Source organism: Juglans regia, chromosome 13 (genome assembly GCF_001411555.2).
Source record: "Juglans regia cultivar Chandler chromosome 13, Walnut 2.0, whole genome shotgun sequence".
Taxonomy (NCBI): domain Eukaryota; kingdom Viridiplantae; phylum Streptophyta; class Magnoliopsida; order Fagales; family Juglandaceae; genus Juglans; species Juglans regia.
In genome coordinates, this window is record NC_049913.1 from 22,768,889 (window position 1) to 22,790,768 (window position 21,880).

At 37.3% G+C, this 21,880-nt stretch overlaps 1 protein-coding gene across 3 annotated transcripts; it reads right to left on the reverse strand.

Annotated features, from left to right (window-relative positions):
- Positions 1 to 40: 40 nt before the first annotated feature.
- LOC108988508 (ENHANCER OF AG-4 protein 2-like) lies at positions 41 to 20,661 on the reverse strand. 3 transcript variants are annotated; one of them, XM_035684005.1, is made up of 14 exons: positions 20,210 to 20,661; positions 19,630 to 19,706; positions 17,050 to 19,137; positions 16,443 to 16,962; positions 14,399 to 14,507; positions 14,174 to 14,286; positions 13,920 to 14,107; positions 12,185 to 12,872; positions 11,614 to 12,100; positions 11,295 to 11,375; positions 10,380 to 10,471; positions 9,298 to 9,523; positions 1,355 to 1,453; positions 41 to 433 (listed from the first exon to the last, which is right to left on the reverse strand). In XM_035684005.1, exons 1-11 carry the CDS (start codon positions 20,321 to 20,323, stop codon positions 10,401 to 10,403), a joined length of 4,536 nt encoding a protein of 1,511 aa, XP_035539898.1. In that variant the 5' UTR covers positions 20,324 to 20,661; the 3' UTR covers positions 41 to 433; positions 1,355 to 1,453; positions 9,298 to 9,523; positions 10,380 to 10,400. The 3 variants fall into 3 exon arrangements, with proteins under 3 accessions (XP_035539898.1, XP_035539897.1, XP_035539896.1); XM_035684004.1 differs by having other exon boundaries at positions 41 to 460; XM_035684003.1 differs by having other exon boundaries at positions 41 to 1,453.
- Positions 20,662 to 21,880: the final 1,219 nt, after the last annotated feature.

Genomic DNA, 21,880 nt, shown 5'->3' on the forward strand with positions numbered 1-21,880 from the left:
TTGTCAATCCTCAATTGAGACACATAATAGAGACAACCAATCAAAAAATTAAGTTCTCTTTACAAATCAAATCCAACCATTTTAGCCACAAGGAGGAGAAGGTATCCTCAATATCATCTTGCAAAATATATACAAGCCAGCTCACTGACGCGTTAAACACATGATGATCTAAAAGCTTTGCCGCATCAGTTAGTATTAAAAAATGTTTAGTATTTTTATGACTACTTTTTTATCTCATAATAAACAGTATATTTACATGATATCTTATGAGTAACAGAACTCTCTTTGCTAAGAGATTGTACAAGTTACCAAGTGGGCAGAAAAAGCGTACAAATACCTCATTGTCTAAGGACCGGGGCCGGCATCCAAGGCCAGCTATATCTCACTCACAGAGGCATTAGAGATTCAGAGAACACCCAACACCTCCCACTATCTGTAGTAGAAGCACAGGCTTACGAAGCTTTTATTATAAATGAAAAAGGCCATCCAAGAGAAACGTCAGTCAGTTTAACAATGGAAATTCCAAATGCATGAGAACATTTGAAGAAAATTTGATCCATTACCCCCGCCCTATACTCTTTTTTTTTTTTTTTTTAATGAATAACGCATCATTGTGCTATGACAAATTTTGGATTTGTCGGTCCTAATTAACAAAAAAACACGTGGGACACCGGGATTTGTCACATGCAAAACTATTTTTTCTTATTTCAAAAATGAAATTAAAATTCTAAAAAATATATTACATTTTTTGCCACCCCATTGGACCCAAAAATAAAAAAAAACCACCAAAGGGCCAATCTCAACCTAGCCCAGAACAGAGTTATTGACCAAAATTTTCAACATTGAACCCCAAGGTAGGTCTTGCAAAATGAACTAAAATTCATTTAATGTAAAGTGTTTCACCGATTATAGAAAACAAAAAACAAAAAAAAAATCAGTCCGTGAAAGATTTATTTGTACGAGACTTGAGACATGGTAAAGAAAATTTCTTAAAGAGGAAACAACAGAAGTGAATGGCCCAGTAAATAATATTTTTGTGAAAGACGATAACATAAAGAAGTGAATGGCCCAGTAATCAACAACCAATTTTTGTGTAACGTTATTAGAGCAAGCAAGGCATTTATCGAACTCATTGTCAGAAAATATACTCAGCTGGGTGTGACAGAACGAAACAAATCACATATAAACCACAAAATCAAAAGGCATGGCTAACAAAGGCACCAACTACGATGAGCATGTAAGAGAACTATCTATCTGTACACTGGTAGAAGTAGTCTTGCAAAAGAAGTGTACTCATATAGCAGATAATTAATTATTAGAATTGTCCTGTCCAAAATCTACGTCAAATATTTACCTCAAAATTTTGCAGTAGTTACACCTGCCATGATGTATCAAACTTTAATTAGTTGAAGGGTGATCAGACCCAAAAACCCCAAAAACTGGTGGGCATAACCTGTAACAATATGATATATCGTTACCATGTATTCTGAACTTAACTAAGACAAAAGACTAAGCATATAACACACTATCATTATCTAATCACAGTATTCCATTATTTTTTATTCAGTGTTCTTTTTGCTTTTCATAGACTCCAAGTGGGCCATATTTCAAGCATATATCATAGATGTATGAAAATTACAGTCCGTCAGTCATATAGACAACAATCCCCCTGCTAAACTCCCACGGACAAATGCTTAAAAGGAACCAATTCATCCAAAAGAGAGGATCTTTCACAACATTTTACTTCCACAACTGTGCCACACATCTTTATCTCAAATCAGATACAAAAATAGAGTTTGCAATTGGTAAATTTAAGGGAATAAGGATGGCTGTATCCAATTCATATTGAAGCAAAGTTAGATGTGAAAGAAAGACAGGTATGAAACATGGATTAACCAAATAGCAACATTGTATCAAAATAGCTTCAAGACATTACACTACGAGAAGAGAAGAGAAGAAGAAAGGGGAGGAGAGAAGGGAGCACAGCTATACCAACCAAGAAAAAAGAGACCTACAAGAAAACTCTCCATCAACAAATTAGAATGCTAGTAAATTGAAGCAAAGAGACAACTCTATCCTTCCATTAAACTCTAAGAAATATTGATGATTTTAATCCCCTCAATATCCTCATCCAAATTACTGTGGCCACGAAATGCCAGACCAAAAATATAGTAAATACAGCCGAAGACACAGTTCTAAGCTTCTATTCAACTGTTACAATTAAAACATTCCAACTCCTTTAAAAATCCCCATACAGATTAACTAACCACACAAAAATTTTAAAAAAACAAACACAAGCAAACATAACATAAGGAACAGCTTTAAAACTTCTATTTAAATCTAGAACCACAATTTCAATCCATTTCAAGATCTTGCTCCAGATTATAATCATACCAGTAGATGCAATCCTGTAGCTTCTGGGTTTAAATTCTTTTTAATGTCACCACCCTTTATTAGCCACAAAAAAAAAATTGTTGCTCAAGGTGCGCCTAAGTGCAAAGGCATCATGAAGTCCAGGGTGCAAAGCACAAATGTCTACCTGATGTTCACTTTTCTCAAATAACATGTATCAACATTTCCAAAAAGAAAAATTCATAATATATGGTAACAAAAGAGGAAAAAAACAATCAAAATGGTCAACAAAGGTAACTGAAGTTGAAGGGAGTGGCTGATCTCCAACAAAAATTTAGCCTGATACTCAAGTGGTTAGAAGGCTTCACCATTGCACAAGATGCTGGGTCCATATCCTAATTAAATTTAATAATTTTCTAGATAATAATTTTCTTTTTAATGTCGAAAATCCCAGAAACTGTGCTAATGCAACAAGTTTTTAAACCAACGAAACCCCGGATGTGTATAACGCATGCACACCACACGGATCAGTTAAATCATCGGCTATTCGCTAACCGGGTGTGACCCCTAGAAATTGTTTGCACCCAAGGGTTTGAGCCTTAGACATGGGGGACCAAAACCCCAAGATCAAGGCCGTTATAACTTGAGCCAACCCCTAGGGGTTATTTCCCTAATTATAATCACCATCAAATGGCAAGCAATCATCTATTTATATGGCATTTAAATATAACAATATCAACTATCGTCTTCTGCTTAAAAAATATATTTTTGTATGCAATACAAGATAAAAAGCAACTAAGAAAGCAATATCAAAATCAAACACATCTTGTTACATGGTATACCTGAAAATAAAATATCAAAAAGCAGTAAAATAGTAAGTAAAACAATCCCCAAGGATACTATCCTCACCCCTATTGTGGAAAATAAGAAAAAGCACATTTTGGGGCAGGGCACTTCACCAGAAGGCATGTGATTTAACTGCAGTTTAACTGTGCCGTTGAGATAGCACTTTTTCTTGGCACTTTGTGCTCTAAGAGTGCCAAGGTCTGTTTCTAACAACGCTTGATAGGGTTAAATTTGCAAAATACCTTGCATTTCATATATGTAGCCCAAAACAGAGGAATTTGGGATTTTTTTTTTTTTTGATAAGTCAGAATTTGGGATTTTCTACACTACTTAAGCCCCATTTAAAATGTTCTAAACCATCCTTCAGAATTTATGGAAATCCTTTTGCTAGCTTCAAATCTCCTAGGTGCTACCCTAGACATAAACTTCCCAAAAAATTTGCTTAGGATGGATCTGATAACCTGTCTATGAATGCTTGAATGCTTGCTATGTTCTAAAAACTTTATGGCTCGAAGGCCAGAGATTTAGGATAATATGTTCATACTTTGTAGGCTTATTTATTTTTTGAGAAGTACTAAGACTTCATCGAAAGGGTCAAAAGGTGCAACCAAGTACACGGAATGAGGACAAGAAATTCACCTAAACAGATGCAAGAAAATCAGAAAAATTAAGGCCGTTAAAGTCTACGTTAGCTGTCCAAAAGAAGAGAATGTTGAAGAAGAAAGTTTTAAGCTTTTCCAAAGTCCGATCCTCAAAACTTCTATTGTTCCTTTCCCTCTAAATACACCATAGGAGACAAGTAGGAACCATTTTCAACACTGCTGCGATTTATGGGATGCCACCTAACCCTCTCTAAGAATACCGAAGATCCATATTCTTCTAGGCATGATCTAAGCTCCACAAAGCACTAGCAATCTCATGATGAAAATGATGATCCATGGACTCCCCACTCCACTTGTATATGTAGCACAAATCAATCGCTACAATGTGTCCTTTTGTCCAACGGAGAGAATCTTGCCTAGAGAGGCTGTCCAAGCAAAAAAGGCAACCCTTGTGGGAACCTTAGTCCAGAGGAAAGCGATTGTTTTCATGATAATGCATTATAAAAAGACCAGGCATTAAACATCCCTCTCTTGGCAGGGGCCCAGTGAAGCTTGTCAACTCCTCTCTCAAGCTAGAGGAATATAGCAGATTAAAGAATGCGATTAAGGTATCCATCTCCCAATCACAGGCCACTCTGATAAAGCTAATATTCCATTGAGCAAAAGCACTAGATATCTCCATCTTAGAGCGTGCAATGGTGTACACATCACAAAGTTTCCTTGAGAGCCCTATTTCATCACCACAAATCATACCAAAATTTATTCTTGGCACCATCTCCCAGCACAAATCTAGTGTGACGAGAACTTCCCTCCACCCCTTCCTTATGAATTTCCATGCCCCAAGATCTCAAGACCCTCCATCTTCATGAGAGAGCATCCACCCCACACACTACCATACAAACCATACAATAACTTCCATCATTGAACACTATAATGCCTTCCTTTCCACGGCAAAGTGTCTTAGCCATTTTCCTGGTAGGGTGCAATTAAACACCAAAACGACTTCAACTCCCAACCCTCCTGTGGGAACTGGTGTGAATCTTAATCCAACCGAAAAGATGAAACTTGGCTACTTTCCCATTACCACGCCACAAGAAATCCCTCCAAAGCTTCTCTACGTGATTTTCCAAGCTCAGTGGGATAGGGAACAATGACAAATAACAACTGGATAGACTGGATACAGTCCTTTTGATCAAGGTGAGCAGGCCACCTTTCAACAGGTAAGAGCAATTCCATCCATTTATCCAATCTATGCTTCATCTTCAACGGCATGTCATCTTAATTTTTCTGGCTTTATATGGTGCCCCAAAGTTGGTCCCAAGTATTTCATAGGTAAGGCTGCCACTCTACACCAAAGAATGTTGGCCAAATTGCCTATATTTGCAATGTCCTATAGGAAACAATATACATTTGGCTAGATTAATCTTCAAAATTGAAACAACTTCAAAACAAAGGAAAACCCATTGTAAGCAGCAAAAATATCCTAGGTTCGCCTCACAGAAAATCAAATTATCATCCACATCAAAGAGGTGCGAAACTTACACCTATTACGGTTCCTATAGCAACAAGAAACCTGACAGCAACCACAATCCACAGCAGCTGCCAATATTCTGCTCAGGGACTCCATGATAACTATAAACGATAGCAGAGAAAAAGGGTCCCTCTGCCTCAAAGCCATGGGCTACTAAAAAAACTGAAGGGGTGAGCCATTCACAAGCACCAAAAAGAAACGCAATGGAGAGATGCCATGCACTATCCATCCAACCCGTTTTTCTTCAAAACCACATCTCCATAATAGGAATAACAAAAAGTCCCAATTGACGTGATCGAATGCCTTTTCTAAGTCCACCTTATGAAGCACGCCCGATACCCAAGATGGAAGTCTACTGTCGAGGCACCCACTAGCAATGACTGGGTCAAGGAGGATCTGTTTCTCCCTAATAAAGGCAAATTTTGTATGAAATATAACATTTCCCAGCACTATATTTATTTTATCAACTAGAACTTTGGAGATAAGCTTGTAAGCAACTCCAACAAGACTAATAGGCCGAAAATCCTTGATTTTCATTTTTCACAGCCCAGCTTTCTTCGAGATGAGGGTTGTGAAGGTGGCATTGAGGATTTTTTTCAAACTTCCCTTGCTTGTAGATCTCCCCAAAGACATTCATCAAGCCAACTTCCTCCCAGCAGGTCTGAAAAAGGGCAAAAGAGAACCCATCTTGAACTGGAGCCTTGTTGAGATATCAACACCTCAAGGACCTCGGTCTCCACGAACTCCCTTTCCGTCCACTGGGCCTCCTCCACAACTATAGAATCAAAATGTGATACCATCCCAATGTTGTTAAAAGCATTAGGTGCACTTAGGCGCATAAACCACCAAGAGCCTAGGCCCAAAGTGCATGCCTAAGCGAAGTAAAGTGCACATTTTTTTAAATGATAAAATACAATAAAAAAAGGTTAAAGAGGCAATATAATAATATATTTACCATATTCACTCCTATATTAGAGTATTATGCAACATACAACTAAGTGATCACCTAATTATATAAAATTCAAACATAAAAATTTATATACTCTTCATGACTTTCTTGTATCATTCTCTAGCTCCTAACGTGTAAGAGGTGTACTCTTACGTATGCTCCTTGTGTACTTGGGCAATGCTTGTTTACTAGTTTCAATAAAATTTTATCTTCTTATAAATATATATATATATATATAGTTCAATTGTGGCATAAAAAATATACACAACCATGATATTTGATAGCCATAATCAAAATATAAGTATATAGTTGGAAAAAAATTCAAAATACATCCAAAAGCCAATGCCCAAAAGAACAGAAAAAATGTTGGGAGTATACTCAATGCAATGCAATCCTAGAGTGTATAATCATCCGGTTTATTTTATTAAACCATGTGTATATGTTTATTACTTTTGGTGCCTCGCTATAGAGTCACGTGCTTAAGAACTGGAAGAAATTCTTTTTTCATTAAAATGTAACGAAGCATGCTTTTTTTGCTTAAAGCTCACCACTACAAGCGCAAAAAGCACACTTAAATTGCGATGTTCAAAATGCACTTCACTTTTAGTAAGTGAGGCACTTAACCCTTGGTGTTTTGTGCTTAAGCGCACTTTTAACAACACTGTTTCATCCATTCAACTTGAGCTGCCAACTGAATTGCTTGGAATAAAGGTGGAGACTATCTCATCTCATCTCAAAACTTCTTATAATTTCCTTCCCAAACATCACTCAAACACAAAACACTTTTCAATTTCAAATCTTCAACTTTTTCATCTAATCATTACAACTTTCCCAAACTTCCAAACAAAACACAATAAAAAAAATACAACTTTCTCAAATTTCAAAACAAAAATAATATTAAAATTTGTATTCAAACAATTTTTTAACTTTATAATATTTTTATTCAATTTTTCTCTCTCCTTTCCCAAAACCCAATAAAACATATTAACTCAAACCATTTCACTATTATTCACAGAATTCTCGTTGCATCTCATTACCCAAGCATGCCCTAACCATCTCCATTTCATTTATAATCAAAGTTTTCAAAACTCCACTTTTTCATAACTGTCTATTTACTACAATTACGAAAGGATGGGAAGTAAAAGCAAGAGGAATGGTCTCTTAAAGGAACAGGTTTTGTGCTACCTATCAAAAACAAAGAAGCAGGTTGCGCTGATGAGTTATTTCCCGGCTAAAATGTTAAAGGAGGAAAAAAAAAGTATAATTTTATCCAAAATCTAAGGAAAATATTTATAGATGTGTCAAAAGTGTAATGAAAAAATCAATTAAACACTAACGGGAAAAGAGAAGAAAGACACAGAAAATCAACCAAGGGCATGCATACCTCCAAATACCAATTAGTCAACTCTAATTTCCTCAATTTACTATGATATGTATGCACACAATTTAACTTAACCTTGTCCCAATTGGATTAACTCCTATTTGATGACTAGACTAAGTGAAAAGCCCCACATAAAAACCTATGAACTAAACAAGACTCGAATAACACATAAGGAAAGACCATAACCCCACTCATGTAACACATTTCTATCTGTGAAGGTTCGAATGATACCACAATCCTCTCACAACAACATTCATGACAGAGGCCCCACCAAAAAAAGTCTTGCTTAACTTCTTGAACTAACAGCGGCCTCACCACAACTTTAAACATGAAAGACGACAACAAGTTAAGCAGGCCTGGTAAGGCAGAACAAGCATAATCCTGCTTACTAACCTGCTGGTCAAAATGGGGACAAGAATTTCAAATATAAATGAGCAATACCACACCTTCTAAGCATTAAAGATCAGAAGTTATACAATAGAAATTCAGCAATTGATTGCTTGTAGAGCAACTATGTAAGGCTCAAACCACAAGGCCTATAAAGAGCAAGAACTTCTCATTCCCCAACAATGTGGGATCTCATACACCATCTACCCTTATCTTTATCATTTGGGGTATCACAATCTCACTCCCTTAAATTCTCAACGTCCTCATTGGGCCTGTCCGTTGAAGGTGGCATGGCTCAAGTTCCACATTTCTGGTTGGAAGAAGCTCTGATACCATTTGTAACACCCCAAAAGAAGGCTCAAATCACATGGTCTATACTCCAAAAAGACTAGTCAATGATACAATTGGAGCCTCATTGGAACCTTATAAAGAGCAAGAACTTCTCATTCCCAAGCAACGTGGGATCTCATACACCACCTACCCTTATCCTTATCACATGGGATATCACAAACTACAGCCAGGGAAAACCTGTCGCTGGCCTTTGTAGCCAACAAATGCCCACCCCACTTTAAAAGAGAGGGAGAAAAGGAGTCCACAATTTAAGGGAGGGAAGAATTTTGGAACTCTATAGGGTTACAGCTCTCATGCAACCCACCATCACCAATTAGAAAATGCAAACTCACAAATGTATATGTGTGTGTCTGTATAACAGTCTGTTCAACTTATAGTTTGTTTAACTTTTTGCTGATGTTATGAATCAAAAAAACATTTTGCTAATGTTTTTTGACAAGTGCAGGTTTTTGCTAATGTTACACCACAAAAACTTTTGGAGCTTAACTTCATATCCATATGAAGCTTAACTTTAGATGTTATTTAAATCAATCCTTTATTTTAAAAAAATGAGACAAAGATTTGAACATTTACTGCTGAGATAGTGTTCAATCTCAAATCATCTCATTGTTTTGCAAGTATGGAGGTGGGAGACCATGTAATCCAATGGCAGATGTAACTTACAACACCACCCCCCACCAAGACCCATATCTCAAGTAGAATGAGGGAACAAGGGTTGAGAACGACACATCCAAATTGAGAAGAATGTCACACAAGTATGTAATGGAGGAACAGATCAGAGAGTAATGCCGGAAATGAAAAATAATATAAATTCACCAATCTCAAATTTGGTGTAGAAATTGATTGTTATGTACAAGATACTCAAATAATTACAAGAGTTAGAAACAGATGCACTAACCAAGTCAGAAACATGGGCCTACACTTGAAGCAAATGTTCTCGGGATACATTTGTCAGGAAAAATTACAATATACAGAGTCCTGCCAAGAGCCTCCACTAGTTCTAAACACTGCCATCAAGTGGTAGATGGATTTTTTTCCTGAGACTGAATCTTACTCTGAGGAACTATGTAATTAACCATTGCAACTTGTGGTGCCACCCAAAGAAGAGAAGACAAATTGATCACCTGAGAGGGGAAGAGAGAGAATCCCAGTTAAATTAGCTCAATGAAGGGCACCCCTTCAGACAAAATAAAAATAAAAATAAAAGAAGGTTTCTATAAGCCATGTTGAATTCACCGGACTGGAATCGAGTAGAGGAATTTACAAATTGATCAGTCCTAAATGTTTTTGGTTAATTGTTAAAGCAGAAACTTATGAGAATAACTGACTAAGGTCGTCTATGTTTATTTAAAATGTTTGTGTAAAGGAGGAGGTGAGGCGGTAAATCATTTACTCTTGCATTGTGAGGTAGCTAGGGCGCTCTGGAATGAGGTATTTCAAAGGATGGATCTTGCTTGGGTTATGCCGGAATCCGTGGTAGATATATTGGCGTGTTGGACATTTATTCGAGGTGTGCATCAAATCAAAGAGATTTGGAAGATGATTCCTATTTGTATCATGTGGTGCCTATGGCAAGAGCGAAATGAGAGGACGTTTGAAGACAAGGAGAGATCGATGGAAGAACTAAAAATTTTCTTTTTTAGGACTCTTTGTACTTGGGCCATTGATGTGGACTTTAATGGCATGGAACTTCATGATTTCCTAGTTTCTAACATGCCTTTGTAAATAGGGCATACATTTTTGTAACTGGCAGTTGTTGCCTTTTTGTCAATAATACTTATCTTACTTATCAAAAAAAAAATGTTTATTTAAAATATGATAAGGATTTCCCAGTAATGTAATTTTAAAAGAGAGAAAAAAAATTAATATAAAGAGAGATTTGTCACGTCACACTGCATATGGGGTGACCTTCCACTTTATTTAGAGAGCAATAAACCATTTTGGCTTAATTAAAACAGCTGCAAAGAACCAAGAACTTACTGCTGTTCTCACTTGAGGCGATCAAGCTGGCCTCCAGCAATTAAGAGCAGAAATGTCTGGTCTACATGGAAACATCTGGGAAACGCCAGGACCTGGTGAAAATGAAGACCAAAATAATTTTTTTTTTTTTTTTTATAAGTAAGAAGATATTTTATTGATATAGAAATAGGCATAGCCCAAGTACACAAGAAGTATACATGTGATTACACCTAGTTAGGAACAATTTTGTCTGCGATAGAAACTAATTTCTAATTAGCAAGTTAGCAGGGATACCGAGAAAGGATATAGGAAGTCATCCATATGTGGTATGCAATTCAAGCAACGAAGTGCATGACTCTTGATTTATTCAACAATACAAAAACACTATGACCGTGCAAAATCTTTCCTAATTCAAAAAAAAAGGAACACAGAATGAAGGCTGAAATCGAAAGTCAAACTTGACAGCTTTCCTCTCTTTATCTTCCTCTCTCTCATTGAATATTCTTTTGAGACTAACAATATTCTTACCATGACAGAAGTGAATAAAGTTCCCTTTTTGTTCATTATTTCCTTTTATTTTTTGTTTGGGAGGTGGGAGGCGGCACAATCTTCTTACTGTTACAAGATTCTTAATAAATAGTTTTTAGCTTTATCCTTTTTTTTTTATAAGTAGTTTTTAGCTTTATCCTTAATAAATATTACAAGAAGATCAACATGTTTGGACCAGAATCCAAACCTGTAACAGATGATTTCAAATGGTTGACACCTAAAATATGCATGCAACATGCATTTACAGCATAGCAATAAATCTCCTGTGCCTCTCCATAGGACACAGTACAACCCAAAATCAAGCCATGCCCATGCATTTTTTTATGGTACACAAGGTTGCTTCCAAAAAAACATATGGGCAGCGTTTTTATAGAAATAGAAGGTCACCTGATATTGGAGCCCCAGCTGGTAGATTATTAGGGGCTGAACGCTGAAAACCAATATTATTTGCCTGTGGCCGAAAATAACCTGCCATGGGAATGTGCTTTAAAACCATTATAAAATTCAGTAAATATTTTTATCTCTCACATCAGAAATAAAGCATGTACATACTCAAACAGCACACAGAACAAGAACGTCTAAAATAGGTATAAAATTACTAGTTTGTTTTCAAGGTTTAGAGAAAGTCTCTTTTCAATTTGAAATGTGGAGTTTGCAAATGATAAGACTAAAAACACAAACTTAAGAAGAAAATAAGCATGAGTACCTTCCTGGCCAAAGGTAGGTCCCAAATGAGCTCTCTCTCCATTCATCCACCCACCATGCTGATGTTCAGTTTTGAAATCCCCCGAGGGCATCCTCCATTGTTCATCAGCAACAAATCGCCTCTGGCCATCCGGAAGGGAGGGCAAGGAATACGGATGGTGATATGAATGCTGAGCATGTTGCTGAATCGTCGGTTTTGTATAAGAAAAATGACTGGGCTGATTGTGAGGCGGGGCAGGGTGTATGGGTCTTTGTGTAAAAGAGGTATCACCTTGTTGAAATTGTTGGTTGGTTTGAGAAATTTGTGGATTTAAATACATATCATTGTGTCCATATTCTAATTGCCTTGAAGAATTAAATCCAGATGGTTCGCGAGAATTGGAGACTCCTGTTGAAGTAAAACACGATGACTGCTGTGGAAACATTTCACTTCTCTGTGTATTATCAATATGACCCCCATGACCAGCCATTTGAACAAGTTGGTTGCCCTGTATACAGTAAAAATAATTTGATACGATAGACAAACAAATATAACCAAGAGAATGGAAGAAAATGATGAGCAAAAGTCTTACACTAGAAGTGCTGCAGTATTCATGAGGTACAGGTGGTTGATATGCCAACTGTGGGGAAGACTGTATTGATGATTGGGGTGGTAAAAAGGGTTGGGAGAGTAATGAAGACTGGGCTGGTAAAGAAGATTGAGCAACCAACAATGGTGGAGCACCAGAGTGTGATAGAGGAGGAGGAGGGGGAGGAGGCGGTAACTGTGACTGAAGAGGTGCTGGCTGTGATGGGGGAGGCGGTGGAGGTGGGGGTGATGGAGACAATGGGGGGGGTGGTGGAGGTGGTGAAGGAGGCAAAGGTGGTGGTGGAGGAGGAGAATCAAGAGGCAATGGTGGAGAGCCCTCCGGTAGTGGGGGCAACTCGGTGGAATTACTACAAGCAAATTCCAAAGTCCCATTTAAGCTCTGTAGTTGTGAATCCATTTTAAGAGAACCATTTATGAATGAGGGCCTTTCGTCCTTCAGGTGTCCTGAAACATCTTCCATTTCGAGCTCACCATCCACGTCCTCCAAGATGCAATGGCGCCTGTCATTTGGAGGAATTGTATGTGTTTCTGAATCTTCCAATGCATGTGCGGCATCGGCATCCACTACTAGTGCATCACCAGCTTCCTTGACTGAAGTGCTTGGAAAATCATCCTCCTCATCTTCAAATACATGGGAAGATAATAGACCGGGCAGCTGAAATGTAGCATTACTGATACAACCACCAAGAGAAAACAAAATGTTATTAGGAAGTCCAACGCCAACACATAAGCACATGCGGGTAGGTTTCCTTAACCGCTCTATGTACGATTATAACAAGTTTAGTTTGGATATGGTTAAAAATGATAAAAGATAGCAAGATTATGTGAATAGGAAATACGATTAACAACAAATTACACTAGAATCTTTTTTGATGAATAACCAAGTGCTGGTTCACATGTAACTAAATTCAATTTCTACAGAAAATTATTAATGATACCATCATTTTGATAAGTGATTAATGATACCATCATTTTGATAAGTAATTTAATGACACCATCATAAAAGTCAATTATCATGAAATTCAATAAATATCTAGATAGGTGACTCTCTTGTATACACATTGTGTGTTTTGCATTTTTTAATGAAGTTCTATTACTTATCAAAAACAATGAAATTCAATAAATCTTCAATTTGTTTGCCTGCATCATTTCTCATGTTGAACTGCTATTGTAGGCTCACATTTAGATCTATCGGTTTCACAACTAGATAAGCATTTCAACAATGCCACAGAAAGTTATTTATCAAACTAAGTGCAGAATGTTATTTACCTAAACTAACTTCACAGCACTCTATAAGTCAAAATAATAAAGCAAGATGCGGAACAGAAGACAGGTCATATTTATCTATTACTTAGCATCTTATTACTTACTTTTTTTGGGAGGGGGTGAAAGACAGATTCCAAGGAATTAAATTTGGCAATCGGTACCAGTGTGTTTATACAAATAGTTATATAGAACTATTTGTTTTTTATATAAGTTCAGTGTCTAAATTGTTATTTTTCTTCATTCGATTTGGAAGGTAATATAGTATCAGAACTGTTCTCCATGTCCATGGTATACGACATAGTCTTGCAGCAATAACTGACAAATCTTGTCGAACAATGTGCAGTCATTATTCAAAGGCTAATAATCATACAATCAACAAGAAATGAAAAGGAGAGTAGGAAAGTAGGAGAGTGAGAGTTCATAAAATGCTGAAAAACAAATATATTACAGACCTGCCATATTCATCAACCAGCATGCCTTCCATTTCTCTTAATGGATCATCTACAGCTCGCTCTGCTCGTGATGGACGTCTCAGCGAAAGACCGGTGGACGTATCATCGTTTGAAACCCCAATGTCATCCATGTAAGGCCGAAGAATAGATTCAGGTAAGATTTTCCTCTCAAGCCACAACCGCAAAACCTAATAAAGAATATAGCTTCATTAAACTTGAACGCGACATGAGGGTTCAGATCAATGTAAGTTTACCTTGAGACACTGACGACGATTTTCACGGGCAACAGCTCCAGGTGGAGCAGCAGAACCAAGAAGACGTGGCAATGCTGCTTGAACTGCTGGAATGTATGAAGCACCAGCAATGCCTGCACATTATTTACAATCCTAGCTAAACAATCTTGCTCTGAAACCATGATTCACTCGCTAAAAATTGAGAGACTAACCATGGAAAAGGGGACCTTTCTAAAGAATAAGTACCTTTCTGACTATGCGAACATTGGGTAATGGAATCTACAAGAAAGAACAGGTCGACTTTACGATGAAAACTGGCCTCAGTTTCCAGCTTCCGTATGAGAAGTTCCACCACCTGCAAATAATGTTAAATTCAAACTTTCAAGTCTTGCCTAAAGGCATAGCACCTCTTCCAGTCAATGTTATCACCTATCATTCTCTTGGATAATTAACCTAGCGACCTACATAGAACCAATAAAAAGGCCTTACGTGGGGACTCCCAAAATCCTGTCATTAAGACCAACACATTCATAACATAAATGGGTTCTTATTTTCTGTCACTCCAGCATACCATTCATTGATTAAAAAGAAAAAGATAACTACATATCAAATATGGTGGCAAAAACCCCCGAACAACAACCATGCACTATAAGATCCAATAACATCATCCCTAGTGCTGTTATTTTTTTTTTTATTGGTATCATCCCTAATGCTGTTATATTGATACCTAATTATATTATGTTAAAAAACAATTGTTCTTCTAAATAATTTCTTTCTAAATAATATTGGTAAAAAAGAATATATTCTCCACAGGTAGCATCATGGTCAAGAAAAAAGCTCAGACAAAACAAATAAAGAAAAATAACAAAACATCTCACTTGATAGTAACCCTAAGCAATTAATAGGCTACAACTTCTGTGATACCCCATATGATATGGATAAGGGTAGGTGGTGTATGGGATCCCACATTGCTTGGGAATGAGAAGTTCTTGCTCTTTATAAGGTTTCAATGGGGCTCTAATTGTATCATTGACTAGTCCTTTTAGAGTATAGGCCATGTGGTTTGGGCCTTCCATTGGGGCGCTACAAATGGTATCAGAGCCTATCCCAACCAGAAATGTGGGACTTGAGCCGTACCATCTACAATAGACAGGCCCGACGAGGACGTCGGGAATTTAAGAGGGGTAGATTGTGATACCTCATATGATATGGATAAGGGTAGGTGGTGTATGGGATCCCACATTGCTTGGGAAGGAGAAGTTCTTGCTCTTTATAAGGTTCCAATGGGGCTCTAATTGTATCATTGACTAGTCCTTTTAGAGTATAGGCCATGTGGTTTGGGCCTTCCATTGGGGCGTTACAACTTCGCTTAGATGGCACCTTAACTCTGAATAATCTCCAGAACATTTGCCTATCATATTTTACAAGGTTCGTGCATAAAAACAGGGCCACTGCTTGCTCCTTATATCATCAAAATTAAAACTCATCCATAAACTATAGAACATTAAAATGAACAAGGAGAACAAGCAGCATAGCCTACATATCTTAACAGTACAGGTTGCAAAAACCCAAAGAGTGAGCTTTTTTATTTTTCTTATTTTTCTTCTCCCTTGTTTTGTCCATTTGCTTTACGATATTGAAATGTAAGACCTCTACCAATCCCATATAATTGCTGCTTGAGCCAAAGCCCAAATGTCAAAAGACTAGGAAGAGAGGTGCATCACCCAGTTAAAGAAGCATATTAGAGTCTGTGAGCAGTTGCCCAAAAAAAAAAACAACTGAACACAATTAAAATTACCAAAATAAGCAGTGGCAGGCAAAACCACAACTAAAGATTCCCCATATATGCATTATAAGTCAGAAAAAAACATAGATAGAAGATCAAAACTACAGTTAAGGCGCATAATACAGTGAATTTTTGAACTAAGGAAGTCGGGTTTTTTAATTTCATACTAGTTTAGCCACATCCAAGCAATAACAACCATGGAGTACATGTTTAACAAGTGACCCATAAGAGAACTTGAATTCAGAAATGGCACCTTCAAATTCAAATAAAACTTTGCCCGCATTATAAAAAAGCCACGTTAGTAATAAAACAAATTGACTCTAGATGCTTGGACCTACATCTCATCAAGAAGAATTGTGAAAATGGTTACATTGACTAAAAAAGTGCAATGAATGCGCAAGTTCAAGAAATGTTTTAGTTAATATACAATCCAGATCAATAAACACCTTTTAGCATGATCCAATTAAAAAAAGATTAAAAAAATAAGCATACTATATAACCTACCTCATTAGCAATTCCATACTTTGCACAGTCAATAGCAAGACGAGTAGCACGTCCAATACTTTCCTTAGTCCTGGACAAAGTCTCTATCATCCCTTCAAAGGCATCACGAGCCACAGCTGCTTCAGTACCACCACTCAGAGAGCCTCCGGCAGTCCTGTGCCCTGAACTAACTCTTCTTTCCTCAATTTCTTCAACGTCAAATTGATTTCGCAATGGAGATTGGTGACCATGATTTAATGGAGAATCCAAATTTGTGGGATAATGTAATCCTTGCAAATCTTCCTGCAGCACATTGCTAGTACCAGTCAAAAGATACTGCACTGTGGGTGGACTGGGGCTCCTTCCCGGGACATCAGGTGCAGATACAAAAGAACTGAAAATTCCAAGAGAGAAGTTCTGAGAGTGAGCTTGTCTCCTTTTTGCCTGTGCTGCAGCAATAAGATGCTTCATGGACATAACAGATTCTGGAGTCTTAGAATCAGCCAGAGAACTACTTTTATCTTCCCTAACAGCTTCCATTCTGAAAAAAGGGGAAAAAAAAAAAGCAATAAGCAGGTTAATCAGGAAGATGAAAAAAAAAAAAAAAACAAGATAAAAGTGAACACACCTTTCACTGGGCAAAGAATCATACTCTACTGAATTATCAATCAAAACAGTAGATTCACCGATCCTTGAGATTGATTTAGGAGGGGCTTTAGATCTTTCTCCTGAAGAAGGTCTGTTTCTTTGAGTTGTTTCTTGATTCTGAGAAGAATTCATGCCATTAGAAACAACACCCAAACCCTTAGCAGACCCAGCATGAACCTTCTTCTGAGTAACAGTAGCAGAAACTTTAATCAAAGCCTTGGCCACTTTATGCTGTTCAGCCACTTTATGCTGTTCAGCCACTGGTCTGGTCACAGGACCTGAATGAGGAGACTTTCTTGGGGAAATCAACATTGATTTTGCCTCCTTCAATGACGATTGTTCCTTCGATTCCTTGGATGACAACTGCTCAGAGTATAGTTTCCTCGGACTACACGAAATATGAGTAGCAATTTCCTTTTCAGGCATCTTCACATCAGTTTGACATTCACCTGGTGACAGAGACTCATTTTGCACTTCAGAGGAAAACTCTTTTGAATGGCCATCCTCAAGTCCAGTAGAAACTCCGACATGCAGAGCATCTTTAGAACAATCATTCTGTGCTTCACTGCTCCTGGTAGCATCTGAAACATACAAAGATGCTCTAATGTTTCTAGCAGATCCACCATGAACCGGAGTTTTGCGGTCATTATCGTCGTCATCATCAAAAAGGCAAACAGCTCTCCGTTTTTTGTGCTGTTGAATTCCTGTAACCTTAATGCCACTAGAACATGATACATCATTCTTCACTGACACAGATTTTCTCTCTGTTTTATCATCAGCAGGAAGAGTCTCAGAGTCGGACATAGCCTCCATTGCTCGGCGTCGACGCTTTGTTACAGGTAGTGCAGCCTCATCACCAGAAGCATTGGATCCAAAATTACAACTTTGGCCTCTGGAAGCCAGATTAGTTTCTGCTTTGACACATGATAATGAGCCTTTGAACTCTGGCGTCTTCAATGCCTTCTTGTCAATAGCATTTGGCCTAGGAGAGTCACTCTTAATTCTTCTAGCATGTGCTCCATGAGTGGCAACATCACCCATATCTTCGCACTTTGACTTTTTGGCAGGATGTAAAACATCATTTGCTCCACGGTTAGGCTTTCCATGTCCATGCTGGGCCCTCTTTTCCTTGCCAGAAGGTTTTTCCTTGGCCTGCTCATCTGGATCAACACCAGAGTCCGGCATTTTATCAGCGACCTTGAACTGCTTTTTTGCTTTTAGCAGATCTTTCGAATTTTTTCCTGCATTGATACCAGAATCTGCTTTGAGAGGGCTTGAAGAAAACTCGCGCATGCTTCTACCAGAGTCATTTTTTACCTTAACTCCATCTTTTGATCGCTCAAGTGATTCAGAGGAATCAACAGAATGACCCTCACTGTCAACCTTTAACGATGTTAAAGCAGACGTGCTAGTTTTGTTTAGTCCAACTTCACTCCCACATCTCTTCTTTGAAGCACCAATCTTCTTCGACTTGTGACCATTTGTTAATACCTTCTGTGCCTCACCACGTTGCTTGGTGCAAAAGGTATCATCTTCAACATTTTTACCAACAGTCACTTCTTTCTTTAGAAATAAAGAATTATCTGGACTGGTTGTCGGTGATACCACTTCCTTTGGTTTTGCACCATCAGATATTCTATTATTTTTCTGAGGAGACATAATCAGAGACAAATGATCATTTTCTCGACAGGGGACAGATGGCTTTACTTCTTGACTTTCAGCTCCACCTTGTCTCTGTGAGCAGTGGTCCAACTTCGAGCCAGAATCACTTACAGCCCCATTCGGTGTTTCTCCTTTGTATGTCATCTTACCAGTCTCACCCTTTAAGTCAACCTCACCCCCATCATCCTCTACCCCATTAGCAGAGGGAGCATCAGGCCCAACATCTGATCCATCAGTATGATCTCCCAAACCACTTGATTTCTTTTTTTGCAACTCATCAAATGCCACACAGATTTCCTTCACAGCTTGAGCAAAGCACTTAACTGTTTTACCCTGGCACCGGGCTAATAATTTACTCTTAACCTCATTAGTGAAGGTCTGAATATCCAGAGGGGCAACAAAACCTCTGTGAATGAAAAAAAAAAAATAGCCAAAGGGCAAAGAAAGAAGTTATAGTACCAGTAGCCAACTTAACCAACAAGACAAATAAGAAACGTGCATGCAAAGAGAAATGGATTGGATAACCATCCCACAATACAATAGATAACCTACAATTTCATCTAGAACAAACACAGATTTCTTTTTGAATCTTTTTGCTCTTGCTAACCAGGTGCATCTATCGTATACACTGTGTATTAAGATTGTCTTATTGACAACTAATAAAATTTTCTTACTCATATAGACAAGTGATGTTTGTTCTAAATGAGTTTGTAGGTTGTTCAGTTTACAAACAATAATATATCAGGGTTAATGTGCCAACGACCATCAGGGTTAAGCCAATGCCTTGAAAGAGTTTCCATGAAAAATTGTCGAGTTGACTTTCAGTATACTAGTGGCTTTAAAAGCTCGCATACGTCGGGCACAATTCAGGACATTCATAAATGTTTAGCATACTTACATTTCTCGTGTTCCAAAGAATTCGACAAAGTATTTCTTGGGGTCAGGTGACAGCTTCCAGTCTTCAGGTCTGCTAATCTGTGAACACAATCAATAAAATCTACCTCAAATACCGACCAAACCACTAAATAACCAAACAATGTATGGCATCTGTAAATCCATTAAATAAATATGGGCTTACATACATCAAACATACTTACACATAAACATATATATATATATATATAAATGCATACATACAGAAATAAGTCAATACATACATATATGTAAAACACCCTCTAAAGCCTAGCTTGCATCAATTTATCAACTATAAATAAGAGGCAAACAACAGCAACAACTGGGTTTCTTCTTTTCGTAAAGAGAAAAGCACCATTACCAAGGACACAGAACCCTATTTCACACAAACTGGCTATAGTCAAACGCATGACACAAACGAATATCATATAAAAAGAACATAGTAATGAAAAATTTAGTAAGGTAATAATAAAGAGCTAAAAAAACCCTGACATCCATAGAGCTAGTATTAAGAAAAAAATCAGGATTCAGATATATAGAAAGCGTGGAAGAAGAAAAATGAAGACCTTGGCGGGCCAGGCAGGGAAGCCCTTGACCTTTGCGAGGACAAGATCGCCCAGACTCAACTGGCTCTTGTCCTTGCCTTTGTTGTTCGCTCCGCGTCTACGCGCCGGAGCCATGGCGCTCGCTGGAGCCGCAAAAACCCTAAATTCAAGAGTGTGCCCCCTCACGATCGAATCGAATTTGTGAGATTTACCCCACGAAGAAAATCTAGAGAAATCCTTAACCAGAAGACCAATAGTCGTCCCAAACGGAGGTGCCGCCGGAGGTGAGTGGCACCGGCCCTGGAGGTGCTAGGGCATCGGAAGAATCGTAGACTGTTTAATTATTGAATCAAAGAAACAAAGACGGAGACGGAGACTGTGGAATCGTAGAGAGAGGGAGAGAGAGGGATTGTGGCGGTTGGAGAGAGAGAGAGAGTATTGATTTTTGTGGGAGAGGGGGGTGGCTTGAGGTTGGGGTTGGGGACGCAGTGGTAATTTTTGAGATTTCCTTGAGGTATTTAGGTATGTCCAGTATTTGAGGGCTTTCTTTGCGTTCTGATGCTTTGGAGCTTCTAGCCCATTTGCTCAAAAACTTTTTTTTTTTTCTATGAGTTTTGAAAAGTGATATTTGTAGTGGTTAAATATATAAATATAATATAATTTTTTTAAAAAAAATAAGAAAATGTAGGATTTATATAAAAAAAATTAATTTTTTAATAATAAATTTAATTTTTTTTTAAAACGATGACGCAATACTTACGTCACTTACGATTATATGTAACATTACTCATTCTTAAGAAATCCATAATAGTAATAATATGTGATTGTATGTAGCATTATTATTATTATTATCGTAAATAATAGTAAAATAGTTTGAGTTAAAATGAGATGAATTGATTTATAAAAATATGTATATTTGAATGTAAAAATGAAATGAGATAATTTTAAGTTTTGATGAAGATTTGATAAAGCGGTAGGTCTCACTATTTATTGGAAAGTGTTTGCAATGATTAAGTAATAGTTATTAAGATATTTTCCTTTAACAAATATCAATAAATATATTTAAATCCCAAAATTAAACTTTCTATATTTTCAGAGTTTATATAATTCAATAATTTTCAAAACTATCAGTTTTTTTTATAAAATATGTCATTCTAATTATCAAGTATTGATTAGAAAATTACCTACGCTAATTTTATCTAAATTTATTTGGTTCAAAAATTCTGAATTATAAGTGGTCCCACCAAAACTTAGCTAAGGGTAGTATTACTATACCCCCTCAATTTGTCCACTTGGTGTACCCCTAGTGTAAATTGCACTTTTTCTTTTTTTATTTTGTATTTCAAATATTTTCTAAACATGTTTAAACATTTTTAAAAAATAAAAATAAAAATATTAATATATTAATCATTTCCTCAATCAGGAAGCAAAAACAAATTTTAAAAAAAATTAAATGTATAAGTGGTCAAAATAAGGGTACAAAATGAGGGGCATACTAGCATATTATTTATTAGGTAATTGTAGGGATGTAAAATTTCAGTCCAAACCAAAAAAACCGATTAGACCAAACCATTCGGTTTAGACCAGACCTTATCAAAAACTTGTTTGGTTGGTTTAGATCCTCCATTTGTAGGACCAAATGGGTTTTGGTCCAGTCCCGAGGTGGGTTTTTCTCACCCCGAACTAGACCGG

What these genes read in the sequence shown, in the direction of transcription:
- LOC108988508 (XM_035684005.1), bottom strand. Translation starts at nt 20,323, where the DNA reads ATGGCTCCGGCGCGTAGACGCGGAGCGAACAACAAAGGCAAGGACAAG. An exon ending in AATACTGCAGCACTTCTAGT is followed by an intron (nt 12,101 to 12,184) that starts GTAAGACTTTTG and finishes TACTGTATACAG; the next exon opens with GGCAACCAACTTGTTCAAAT. An exon ending in ACCTACCTTTGGCCAGGAAG is followed by an intron (nt 11,376 to 11,613) that starts GTACTCATGCTT and finishes TTCCCATGGCAG; the next exon opens with GTTATTTTCGGCCACAGGCA.